Source organism: Manis pentadactyla, chromosome 9 (genome assembly GCF_030020395.1).
Source record: "Manis pentadactyla isolate mManPen7 chromosome 9, mManPen7.hap1, whole genome shotgun sequence".
In the NCBI taxonomy this organism is placed as follows: domain Eukaryota; kingdom Metazoa; phylum Chordata; class Mammalia; order Pholidota; family Manidae; genus Manis; species Manis pentadactyla.
In genome coordinates this window covers 120,854,447-120,868,132 of record NC_080027.1, presented here as the reverse complement: position 1 = coordinate 120,868,132, position 13,686 = coordinate 120,854,447, and the positions used below count along the sequence as shown (strand labels likewise).

The window sequence follows — 13,686 nt, the reverse complement described above, 5'->3', positions numbered from 1 at the left end:
TTCCATTAAAGATTGAGGTGCAGAGACTGATCTCGATTAACTTTCCCTCCATGGAAACTGAGTTGTATTCAGAGTGTATCAGGATTATCTTCAGTATGTTTCAGGAAATATGCAGATCCTTAAACCAAACTGTTTTTAACAGGCTGGAGCCCCTGTTTAAGATTTGTGGATTTCATTTGGATTATCCATTCCCTGTCTTTTACTTCATGGCTTTCATTCAGGGAAGAAAAAAAACGATCGGCTTCAGGGGAAGAATTTTATCTAATGCTTGGGCCAAGTAGAGGTTGTGGCCACCCTTTTTGTCCAAAGTAAACAAAAGGTAGGAAGTAGCTAACTCTGAACCAGTTCAAGGCGAGCCTGGCCTTGCAGAGGTTTTACCCAAGGGCGCTGAGTGAGCTTCCGGGAACCAGAACGTCCCATTGTGCGTGTGTCCACTAGGGGGTAGCAGTGCACTGTTACTGAGAAAACGCAGGGTGGTCGCAGGTTTGTCTGGGGGGCTCCAGAGCTCCGCAGCTGCTCCCCTCACACTACAAAAACGAAACCTGCCCCTGCTGGACCCTCAATTCACCCAAAGAAAGAAGCCCACGCTTGCTTTGAATCAGACTAGGTTTCCAACCAGTTTGATAGGTGAACTATCAAACCAGAAGTGGGGAATTTAGGAGTTTAATCATCCTTAAGTTCAAAAGCTTGCAGACTTCCTTATGCCATTAAAAAAAAGAAACCTGGATCCTATGGATTCAAATCAACCTCAGTAACAACCAACAACAGGGACAGATGGCAGCGGACAGCCTCACCCCTAAGCCCCAGATGGAGGGTAACCTTACCTGTATGTCAGGGTCCACCCCACTTCAGTTTCATCATTCAATCCCCAGTTAATTTAAAAGAGACAGGAGGCTCTTAATTCTCTGTTTGAATAAGGAATCCAACAAAACTATGGATTTTACTTTATCTTTTGAATAATGGGGGGAGAAAATTTCAAAGGTCTTCCTTAAAAACAATATTCACAAGCATATCTTCAATAAAACAGATATATAGATTTAAATATTATAATGGGCTAATGTCACTAAAACAACCAGCCAGAAGCCCATACTCTTCAGGGGATATGTTACAAACCATAGGATGAATTTTGCACATGGCTCTGAGAATCTTTGCAGGAGAGATTTGGAGAAATAGAGTTTAACCAGGCTAGCATACAATAAAGCAGCCACACAAGGCTTTCCCCTAAGTCCCACTCAGAGAAAACATTTTCGCTAAGTTTAGGTAATTTATAATTGAATGATATGTCACCCTGCTCCCAAAAAAAACAGAATTATTTACTGTAGGGAAAAAATTCAAATCAAGACAATAGAGCTATTCATTGCAGAAAGATTATTAAAACAAAAAGAAAACACTGTGTTATAATTACTTTCAGGAAAATTAGGAATCATCTAGATTCTTAATGTCTTGATGCCTAAGAAAGAGGAACAAGTGAAATTATTTTTGTTATCAGAAGTGCAGGAGTGATATTGAATCTGTTACTGTAATTTTCACAAGAGTCATTGCTTTATATCTTTACCTAATTACTTAAGACAAGGTTTGTCAAATTGTAAAACTAAATTAATCATAAAGGATACTAAAATGTCTTTCATAATACATAAATCAATGGAGTCAAATGCATAAATATAGAAACAGATCCAACACTATATGGAAACTTAATTTAGGATGAACTTGACATCCCAATTCAGTGGAAAAAGAATGGTGTATTTTAAAAAGAAGACCAGCATAGATGCATATTGTCCTGGAACAAAAAAAGATTGCTGCATCACACATTTATGTAAATAAAATCCAGGTAGACAAAGTATCTGTAATTTAAATATACATATATTATTATCTATTTTATGTAAGTATATATATAATAAAAATTGGGACTAACAATTGAATTGACTTGAACAACACCAGAGAACCATAAACTATATATATATATTTGATTACATTAAAATTATATATGAAAAAGTCTTTGTAAATGTAAGCCGGAGAGAAAATTTACAACCAATATAACAAACAAGTTAATATATAAAGTGAATTCTACATATGGAAAAGAAAAAGATAAATAAATAAGAAATTGGCTAAACCATACAAATAGGCAATTACAGAGGAAAATTGCAAATAACCAATAAAAAATATAAAAAGTTCAATATCATAGATATTCAAAGACATGCAATATAAAAAATATAATTTAATTTTCATTCATCAGATTGGTAAAATTTTAAGCATTAAGTGTTGAAAAGATTTTGGCAAAGCAAACTTATACATCAGTGGAGTGTCAGTTTAAATAATTAGAAAGTAATCTGCAATATATGATAACATTTAAATCCATAATATGTTTAACCCAGATATATCACTGTTACGATATATAGCCTATAAGATGTATGTATGTTAATCTATAAAAACATTACATGTATTATAAGAACATAATGTATGTTAAAACACCTCCATTGTAGATTAAAACTATAAAAGTAATAAAGGAAAGTGTCCCTTGTTTACAGATCTCAAAACTATAGGATGAAAAGAGTCACAGAATTTGAGACAGAATTGATGGAGTATACGTGCCTATCCAGGCTTGTTCTGAAAGAAAATCTTTAAATTCCAAGACAGAAAATAGTACTACATAAAAGTTTTTAGATCTTTGTGCTCAGATCTTTAACCATCCTTAAATAGAGAGAAAACTAGATTCCAGACACTGTTCTAGTAACTTTATGTATACAGTTTTACTTTATTTTGTTTATATAATTGACCATCTTCTGTTTCCAGTCTCAGGGATTTGAGATAGTAATACGGCATCAAGAAAGTACCTGGAACCTTCACACATGTCAATCTTTCATATTAACGAAATACTAAAAATTTAAATAAGTATGTTAAAATATCAAAGAAACTTTTTATATTGTATAGCTAATGTGTATGTCCCTTTCTATGTAAAATTATTTAGATTTTATAGAAATCCCCCGTCTTTTAGATAGGTGGGTAAACTTTGATCAGTTGTGATTATGTCTCCATCTAGTGGTAGAAATATATTTCAAGTGTTTGTATAAGTAAAGTCACTGCCACAGTGTGAAACATCTAAGTGCTGAATTGACAGGAATTATTGTGGTTGTTATTGGGTACATGTCATCAGGGTGTCCATGATTTATCTTGTAATTATACACGAAGGAAATATTTTCTGCTGCATGATAACTTTATTAAATTTTACTCTACTCAAATTAATAGCATCAATTTTTTAAATAGTAACAATATCTTTTTCTACAAAATCTAAAATTCTAATTTATAAACAAATATTAAAGATGCAGGTCATTACTGACAATAGCCAACCTAAGTGTCCACCAATAGATGAATGGCTAAAGAAGATGTGGTATATGCCTATAATGGAGTGTTTGTCAGCCATTAAAAAGAATGAAAATTTTGCCATTTGCACTATGGACCTAGAGGGTTGTTATGCTAAGTGAAATAATTCACAGAAAGACAAATGCCATATGATTTTGCTTACATGTAGAATCTAAACAACAAAACAAATGAACTAACAAATAAATAAACAAAAATCAGGAAACAGACTCATAAATACAGAGAACAAACTGGTGGTTTGCCAGACCAAAGAAGGGTGGGGAATAGGCAAAATAGGTGAAAAGGGGCAATAGGTACTAAGTTCAAAAATGAGTCATGGGATAAAAAGTACAGCATAGGGAATATAGTCAATAATATTATAATAACTTAGTAGGGCTACAGATGATAACTATGCTTAGCATGGTGAGCATTTTGTAGTGTATAAAAATGTTGACTTACTATGTTTTATACCTGAAACCAATATAACAGTGTGTCAACTATACTTCAATTAAAAAAAAGATGCTGGTGGTTTTTATTTATGTGATGGAGCCAATTAGCTATGCGGCCATTTTTGGGGGTCTGCCTTGACCTAAATTTTAGAGCTGAGATTTGTTTTCACACTTACATATAGCCCTCAAACTTTCTTTAAAAGATCCCAGGTATAAAATCTAACCACCTTTGTAATAACTCTCCTTTATTTATTAATTGAATCTTTCTGAGCCTTCATTTCTTTATCTGCAACATCTGTCAGTAAACACTTGAGAAACCTAAAATACTTCCTGTATCTACACACATGGTCTCACAACCCTTCCCACAACTTTGCAAGGAGGATAAGAAAGGTCTTTATGTGTCTATGATAAAGAAATGTGGTACAAAGAGATCTTATAACCTATCCAATTTCAATAAAGAGGTAAGGCAGATGAAAATTTACAATAGATTTCCTGATTCCAAATTCAGTGCTTTTCCTAAGATCTCTCCCTTCTTGCAATTATGATGATTAAGTGAGTTAATATTTGTATAAATACTTAATTTCCATAAGAATACTGTTATTTTGTAATTACATAATAAAGAGAACAATGAGGTCCCTGATTGTGAGACTTTTATGGTGAGATAAGATAGAAAAATACTTCATAAATGTATATGCATTAAGCTAAATTAAGCAGACCATCAAAAAAAATGATACTCAGGAATTTGAGAGGCTTTACATACAATCTATACCAAGATATATTTTTCTACTTTCCCCCACTTTTTCTATGACCATCTTCTTAAAACACTATTGGGTGAATTATTGCTCAGTTCAGATTTCTGCCATAAACTACAAGAGTGACTAGGACAAAATGCTATGTAGTTGAACAAACATTTGTTTATAAAAGTAAAAAAAAAAGAAGAAGACACAAGCTAAGTGTCCGTATTTGCTGCTGGTATATATAAGCCACTATGTGTAAGGTGTGCATGTGGCGGCTAAAGGCTAGTTTGTAAGGAAGAGTAAGATTGGGTTCTTTCTCTTAAGAAAGTGCTTGTTATCCCTCTTCCTGCACTTTGCTCTCCCATTTCACTCTATTCCTATCAAAGGGATTGTGACTTGTATTAAACTGTGAGGCAACAGGAACAGAGGAGAGAAACAATGTTGAGTAGCACCTTTTCTGTTCTTGCTAAAGTTCTGTAAGAGCTGAAAGAGTAGCCTGCAAGCCCCTTGGAGATCCAATGCCTTCGTGGTGCCTTAGGAACTGGCTGTATGTATTTGTAGAAAGCAGATTCTGAGCATATACTCGGTGTAGGAAACTGACGGAATTGTAACCTCGATTTCTCTTGACCTCTGCCTCCTGCCCTCCCACCCCATCCCCTGCACTCCTTTGTAAAATAATGAGATGCAAAGTTCAAAGACCTAATTTTAAACTGACTTCCTTCTCAGCCATTACCAAACAGAAGAGGCCAAGAATTCTCTGTGGTCCTTCTAGGCAATTAGGCACATTCAAAACCAATCACAGATTTTTCTGTAGGATAAATTGGGGCTTAAAATTGAGCTTGGCAGCCTAGACTTTGTTCCTTCCTGTCACAGGTGATAAATAAGTAGAGGCTAGTCGGCATCTTTTTCTGCACCTGAAAAGGTTTCCATTATGTCTGGACCTTTGACTTCTCACCCTGAGGTCAATATTACCTTAATGGTCTTTCACAGACAGGCCAACTCTGAGCATGTTCTCCAGCCGAGAACAACTTTCGAGTTGTATCTGGAAAGGGCATGAGGCTGGGTGTCAGGAAATCCAGTTCAGGTTCCCGCTGTCACCAACTTGAATGACCATCTACCTTCAGGACCTTGATGCCCCTCCTGCAAATTGAAAGGGTTAATCTGAAGAATCTCAATTGTTTCTGCGAGCCTTAGTAAGCTCATTCTACAGTTTCATCAAGCTCTAGAAATGAATTCCTGGCCTTTGCTTCAAAAGTCCCTGATACTAGAATGAGTTGATTCTATGAGCAATCCTTGCAGAAGAATCTACTGTAAAAATTACTGAAAAAAAGTCCTTCTTCAGAGTGGTTCCCTACCACCCTGATGTAAGAATCAGATACTTAAATAAATTATTCCCCTGCTGTGCTCCTCAAATTTCTTAAGTGTCATCCCCTTATTCTCTCTGTGCCCCCCTCCTTAGAAAAGTCTTCTAAAAGACTCTCCAGGGTCCCAAGATTTCCAAATGACTCATTCTTTTTCAGAATGCAACAAAAAGTTCGTCCTCCTTCAGGGAAGTCTGGGGCAATCCAGTTGCGTACATGTCCAGCTAAGGGTCTCTAGAGATTTTCTTAAAGTGAGGACTAAGCTGCCCCCCAACTACCCCTGGAGTAGCTGACTGGAAGGTCAACCAGAGGCCCACCAGCCCACTGGGAGACCCCGCCCCTGCTGGAGGCCCAAGCAGTGAGGGGGAGAAGGCCTCAGAGCTGCTGCAGCTCCTACTGGCTTCCTCCTCGCAGAGGGTCCCCTGCCCCTGCATCTCACTGCCGCAGCTTCAGATCCCCGAGCTGTGTGCCTGGGTGTCCAGGAACCCACTCCGGAGAGCACCGCCACTCACCCCTCCCTCACGCCCCACCCCCATTTGTAACGTTTTATTTCTTACACTGTTGGCTCAACATTTATCATATCACTCTATATGCATATCAGAATGACTTAACGATAACCAGTAAACTTTAAAATGCTCGGCTTTACTTTGGCCCTTCCCACTTCAGCTAATGGGATCGTTGCTTCTTTGAGGAGGTACTATTTCTTACAGAGCTTTTTCTGAGGCCGTATTTTCTTACTGGATTAACAGAGAAAGTATAGCTGCTGGTTGAGGGATCATTCATATACTTAAATATTTAACAGTTATCTTGAGTCAAATGAAAAAAGGTGAAATTTTGTCTTAAATTTCATTTTAAAGAAATGGAGTTTAATGAATACAAGTTCTTAATAAAAATTTACGCATCTCCCTTGTATTCTTTCCATAGACACTTTATGTAGCACTGTATTAGGCTAGTGTTCAATTAGGAGTTCGGGAATGTATCCATTAAAATAACGTGTTCCATGGCATTTAAGTACTTTGTAGTCAGATAAGGAGACAATAAAGTCACCTACCAGCATAGAAAAACTTTTTAGAACAAAGTATGAAATGAATAATACATTCATTAAAAGTTAAAGAGTATCTGTGACTCAGGAGATGTATGATTTGAGGAGCAGTCGGAAGTACTTCTTAATGCTACACGTACATCAAGTCAATGCAATATGGTGGACTAGATGGACTTCTGAAGCTCCCTATCCACACAGAATAATTAGAAGAACTGGATACAATAAAACTAAATTAATGTTTTAAATACACAGCTAAGCTTGAAATTAAGAACGGAAAATACCTAGGTAGAAGAAATGAATGGAGTATTCAAACTCAATGCTGTGAGTAAGAGCTAAACCCAGTGACCTATGGAGCAGTGAGACAGAAGCAAATCCCCAGGAGGACCATGGTTTTAACACATACCAGAGTTCTGGACTGGAGTCCAAAGCCCCAGGCAATGTCAGCACCTGGAAACGGGCCCTTTGGTAAATCTGAGAGCCCGTCATAAAATGGAAACTAGAACACCCTGCCCATTAAGCCACTGAGGCAACAAATAAGCAAAAGGGAGGAAAAAAAAAAAGAAATAGGAAGCCTGTCTCTCAACCTTGCTCAGTGTGTTGTATGAATTTGCATTGACCTGTCTATGTGGAAAACCCCAACTGATACACTTTATGAAAATTGAAACTCTTGGGGCCCTGACAGAGTCAAATGTGCTTCTCTGTCCCACTGGGAACCTCCACAAACCAGTGCACTTGATTCCTGAGCAAATAACTCCCATGGAAGAAGAAAAATGTCTAATATATTCCATATGTATATATCCTAGTAAAAACGTATAATCCACAAGACAAAGAACTAGGGAAGAGGAGGCAATGAATGGTTGAAATCACATCCAAAGAAATACAGAAAATAGAAAAATCTGAACATGCCTTCAATTAAAGATACGTAAAGTATTCAAAGAGACATGAATAGAAACCGTAATGCAAGAACCAGGTACAACGGAAAGGACAAGACGGTTTAAAAAAAACAACACAGAAATTCTAAAAACAGAGTAATTCACACTTCCATATCTGGCCAGAGAGTATAACTAGTACCACACTTGCCCTGATACCATAAATGATAAGTAAACTGGATAAAATATAGAGAGCAAATTGTTTTCAGACATTAAACAACAGCCTGGGAGAAGGGAAACATGCTAGGTGACCTCTACGATCGCTCTGGCTTCCACATGGAGACATACTTGGGATCACAATACGGGGACAAAAAGCCCAAACAGAGCACAGTGGGCTCAAAGACTTGATGAGACAGAGATCAGGGCGCAGGGAGCCTGAAGCGGCAGGAGGTTCTGGGGGCGTACGAGAGTGGAAAGAAGTACATGGAGAGCTCCAGAAATCCTCCTAAGGGTCACCTGCAGCACACATTTTACGGGAAGCGGCACACGACTGTGACCCCTGAACAGACAAGGTGTGCTTCAGTGCAGGAACAGCCTGCTTCTGGGAGGGAGTTCAGGGACCAGGCTCTAGGATAAGCAGCTTCTAAAGCCAGCAGTTTCTCTGAGTTGACAGGCAGAGATTGGAGCTTGGTGTGGGCAAGGCTGAGTATCAGAGAGAAGATGCTTACACCAAAATCTACAGAGGGGTACTCTTTAATACCCCGACAGCTGCGTACAGCTACACATGTACACATTACTTCAGGCCAGAGAAACAAGCACCAGGAAACCTAGGCAGAAAGTTCTTGAAGCTCAACAAGGTTAACAAAAATTTGTCTTCTCACTGGCAAGAGTAGAAAGACTTCACAGAGGCATCCAGGGGGCAGCCTAACAGGGTGTCGTCTAACCACTGAGGCTAGATTAACTCCAGAGTAAGGACTGTTCTGAACCTATTTGATGACACTTAAGAACAGGAAAAAAAAAATGCGATGCTTCTTTTTAGGACTTTTTAATTTGTGGTAAAATATACATAATATAAATGTTACCATTTTAGCTACTTTTAAGTGTACGATTCAGCGGCGTTAAGTACCTTCACCATATTGTGCAACCATCGCCACCATGTATTTTTATAACTTTTTCATCATCCCAAATTGAAACTCTTGCCATTCAACAATACCTCTTCATTCTCCCCTCCACCCAGCCCTGGGTAACCTCTAATCTGCTTTCTGTCTCTGGGAAGTCGCCCACTGTAGCTACCTCTTATATGTGGAATCACACAGTATTTGTTTATTTCACCCAGCATAATGTCTGCAAGGTTCATCCCTGTTGTAACATGTATCGGAATTCCATTCCTTTTTAGGGCTGAATAATATTCTGTGGTGCATACAACTTTTAAAAACCCCTTTAACTCATTTTCTGTTGATAGACGTTTCGGTTGTTTCCACATCTTGGCTATTGTGAATAATGCTGCAATACGCTTAGGTATACAAGCGTCTGTTGGAGTCCTTGGTCTCAAGCGTTCCATTTTCTTCGTGTTTTTTTTTAAAACGAAAATCGATTTAATTTTACTTTTCAAATCCTTCCTGCCCAGCTGGTGGAAATTTTCTCTTTGTTCCTTCCTGTGCCCTGCACACCTACCCCAGGGCTGTATTGAAGTCCAAGGGACAAGTTGTTGAGGGTTGGGCCCTTTGGTCTGTAAAAGTTATCACTGAAATGTTCTTTCCTGCTCTTTGACACGTTCAAGATTGGCAGCTTTCTCTTGCTTCCACATTACCTTTAAGACATGAGACATTCTTGTAAAGCAGGGGAACCCAGGATCTGTAAGTTCCTCTCTCTACACAGAGCATGCAACCATTCGCCTCTGAGCTCATACATGACCCCACTCACTACCAGAAAGCCTATCCTGTCCCCTGTATCCTGGAATGCACAGACCCCTCTCTCAATCCGTAGAAATCATTTGCTCACTGGGGCAAGTTTGAGTCCCCTCTCCTGTTTCTTCTAAACCCCCAATCTCTCTTAAAAATGTTGCAAACCTTCATGCCCTCAAACAAAAACCGGAAATCTTACAGATGACTTCTGCTTTTTTGCTAACCATGCACGTTCCCAGAAGCAATGAAAACCAGTCAGAGTCAGTTACCTGATCAATTGAATGAGGGAAGGAAATGGGGAAATTCAGAAGATGAGGTGTCATAAATATTTCAAAATATCATCCAGATAAATAAACAGTTAGACTTAAAACAACCATAGAAAACCTTATACATGCTTATGGAGACATTTTGAGAAATCCAATAAGTAAAAAAAAATAGTTACTATTTATAATCATACCACCTAAACTTAACATTTTGAAATATATTCTCTTAAACTTTCCTGTGAATTCAGAAATGTACTTCACGACTGTAAGTTCAAACAATACATACATAACCTCTCAGCATTCGAGAGTCACCTTTCTTAGATAACTAAGGTATTTTAAGCTTCTATTTCATGTGATTTCCAGAAATCTAGTGCCCTCTGTACTAGTTCTGAGATTTCTGAATGACAGAGAACCTGCTTACATTCTCCTGATAGTTTTCCACTAAGTTCAGGTTTTATTTAGATGCTCTGGGCTGTTCAATGTGATAGCCACTAATCACATGCAGTTATTCAAGTTTAATTGACAATTAATTTGATTAATTTAATTAAATAAATGTAAATGACATTTTGAAAATTCAGTTTCCCAGCCACACCAGTCACACAGTAAATATTCAACAGGCACGTGTGGCTAGAGGCTGTCATACTGGACAGCACAGGTGTAGAGCATTGCATCACTGCAGAAAGTTCTCTCGTGTGGCTCATCTCTGAACCACCTAAATTCATCTGATGCCTCCCTTGCACCTGCTGTCATTTCCTCTTACTCCTAACTCCCACGCCTATATTTTCCAAAATACCAAAACCACATTGCTACTAGAGAGAAAAAAAGCATTCTATAAAGTTTTACTAATAGCAGAGGGATATTATTACAAGAACAGGAAAATGACTTAAAAACAAATAGCAGGTGTCACTCTTGCTCAAGTTCGCTAACCTGCAGGCCTGGCACCTAAATTCCACCATCAAGTTAACCAATTCAGTCTCCATTCTGCAGGTGTGGGCTTCTGCAAATGATGATCATTATTTTTTTATCTAAATGTTGATTTTGGATATTTATCATGCTCTTCTCTTCTAATGAGAAACAATATGCAATGAGAATATATACAATATAAAGTTAAAAATTATGATGAAGTATTTTTATGGAATTAGATGTTCATTTTGATTACAAAAGCAGTTTTCCTTAGTCCCTGGAAGTGATTCTTTAGTGTTAACCTCCTTTTTCCTTCTTCTCTTTCTTGATCAAGTGGTCCAACATTCTATCTTTTAAGTTGCCAGTTTCACAACTGAATACTCTTGTTTCGTTTTTATGCTAAGCAAATGGGCTCCTGATTTTTCTAAACTTTTCCCTGTCTGGAATGGCCATCGCTTTCAGAGACAGAGAGCCCTTTCATCAACCTTCCCTGAACAAAAGAGCAGTTTTTCCCTAAGAAGAATTTTGTCATTCTTTTAAAATGCTGAAACAGCCACTGGGAAATTTGGTTTTATAACCGACAATTGTTTCTCTCTGCTTCTTGCTGCGTTTTTCACCTCTCAATATTTCATAAGTATTTTCATAATTATTTTCGTAGATGCCTGTAATATTTCCTGGATATATCCTACTTTACTTAACTATTCCTTATTGTTGGATATTTAGGTGTTTTATTGGTTTGTTTTAATTTACGACCCGTGCAGGATTAGTAACTTTTGCACATACTTCTGATTACTTCTAGGATGTATTCATGTATGTGGAATTATTTGATCCAGAATAATTTGGCAGATATTCACTACCCTCCCACTGTAGATGAGCTTACCTCCCCATACTCCCCATTAACGGTGGGGCCTGGCTGAATGGCTTGCTTTGGCCATTGAAACTCTAGCACATTTGACACAAAGCAAAAGCCTTAAGTGTGCTTCTGCAGTTGGACTTGCCCTCTTGCACTCTGATGATCTGTCACAGAAAGAGCACACCCTGTGTAGCCACTGACCTTCACACAGGGACACAGGATAAACACAGGAGGAGGAGGCTTGAATCCAACCCATAGACTGGAGCCCAGCTGACTCCTAAAGCAGAGGTGCCCTGCTGAGCCCATCCTAGATCAGCCAACCTGCAGAAGCAGAACCACGAGAAAAAACACTGGTTAACATGGCAGTGACTTTTAGAATAGGTAGTTACACAGCATTATCATAGTGTTACTGCGTAATGCAGTTTTCTTCATGAGTTTCATGTTCAGTATCAAGGTTTTCAGAATGCTCTTGAGTCTGGCGTTCTAGCTGGAACTTACGGTTCTGTTTCTAGAAAATTCAAAAGACAAAAACTTTACCATGACCGAAGAACTTTTAATTACACAAAGGAGACCAGAAGCTAAACTACCTTACCTAAACTAAACTAGATGAAAATATTACAATTGAAGGGATTAACTTTGTAGTGTCATAATCTTGTGGAATTTAGCCTTTCAGTCCCAGGCAAGAGTCACTGTGATGATTTTCAAATGTAAATTCTTAAATGGTTTTACCATTCGAGCATAATAGTAACTGTCCATAAGAGCAAACCTGGGTAATTTTGCCATGACTCTAGGCACTTAGCATACATTGGGCAAAGCTGAACAACTTCGAGCTTTGGAGATCTGTGAACAAACAACATGTGCCTTAGGCAACTGTGGTGTAAATAATGTATTTCTCATTTTTGCATCAGCCTATGGAGCTGATTTTAATGGGAATGATGAGATTCTAAGGATTTTATGGTCCATCAATTGATTCTAAATGCACAGAATATTTGGAAGAAAAAATATATATATAAGCTTAAGGCTTCAAATTCTCATTTCACGGTGAGTGTAAGGAACAAGAAAAAAGTTGCAAATGCCAAGATAAAACTGTCTCCTACAGCCAGAGTCAGAATTTCTTAAAAACAAACCTAACGTCAAATTTTAAGGGTAGCCAAGTTATACTTCAATGAGAAAACGTCTATTTTGAAGAAGTTTTAATGAAAATCCCAAAGAAATTATGAATGCTTTTCCTCATCAAAACCCACTTTCACCAGTTCTCACTTCTTCTAGAATTATGAACATTTTCATATTTTGTCAGTTTCCAGGGTATATGTGTGAGCTGAAGGAGATACCATATGCATGAATTTCAAGAATTTCAAGTTTTTTCCAACTTATATTCACAGAAACCTGGGAAATATTAATACAAGTGGATCCTAACAGTGTGGAACAGGGTGAAGAAATATAATGTAATATTTTTCCAGATTTAGCATGGGTGCACTAGCAAGAGATTCCGAATTTGACATGTTCACTTAGGCAGCTGAGAGTGGCTGTAACAGTTTGCTCCACTGGCTGACTTAAACCTACACTCAAAGGTGCCTATGCTGAAAAAAAATTAAGATATGAGAACTCCTTGGTCTACTGTAGAGGTAGGTATCTAAACATTAAGGACATTTCTACTTCCAGCAAAGAGAAGAACAAGAACTGGATTTACCCTCCCATCTGTAACAATAAAAGTGGGGGGGGGGTAAATATATATAAAATAATGATTTAAAAGATACTGGATATCAGAGAGCAAAGGACAGTGACCCCTGTGAGAAGAGTGTAGTAAACATCATGAGGAGATAATATTGAGTCTGGGGAGCCCACAGGACCTAGGAACTTAGGGTTCACAGGACAGAGATACAAAGAATAAAGAAATGCACAAAAATAGAACTCTGGAGATCTGTAGAGGGTCCCCTTTAGTATTCAGCTG

The 13,686-nt window shown here is 37.9% G+C and overlaps 1 protein-coding gene across 2 annotated transcripts in view; it reads left to right on the top strand.

The window, feature by feature from the left end:
• CD55 (CD55 molecule (Cromer blood group)) overlaps positions 1-5,813 on the top strand; it is a 41,340-nt gene extending 35,527 nt beyond the window's left edge. The window contains exon 9 of one of the 2 annotated variants that reach the window (XM_057508017.1): positions 5,665-5,813. In XM_057508017.1, the coding sequence (XP_057364000.1) occupies positions 5,665-5,672 (8 nt within the window). In that variant the 3' untranslated portion in view covers positions 5,673-5,813. The remainder of the gene's footprint in view (positions 1-5,664) is intronic. The other variant, XM_057508020.1, reaches the window with a different exon arrangement.
• The last annotated feature ends 7,873 nt before the right edge of the window (positions 5,814-13,686 follow it).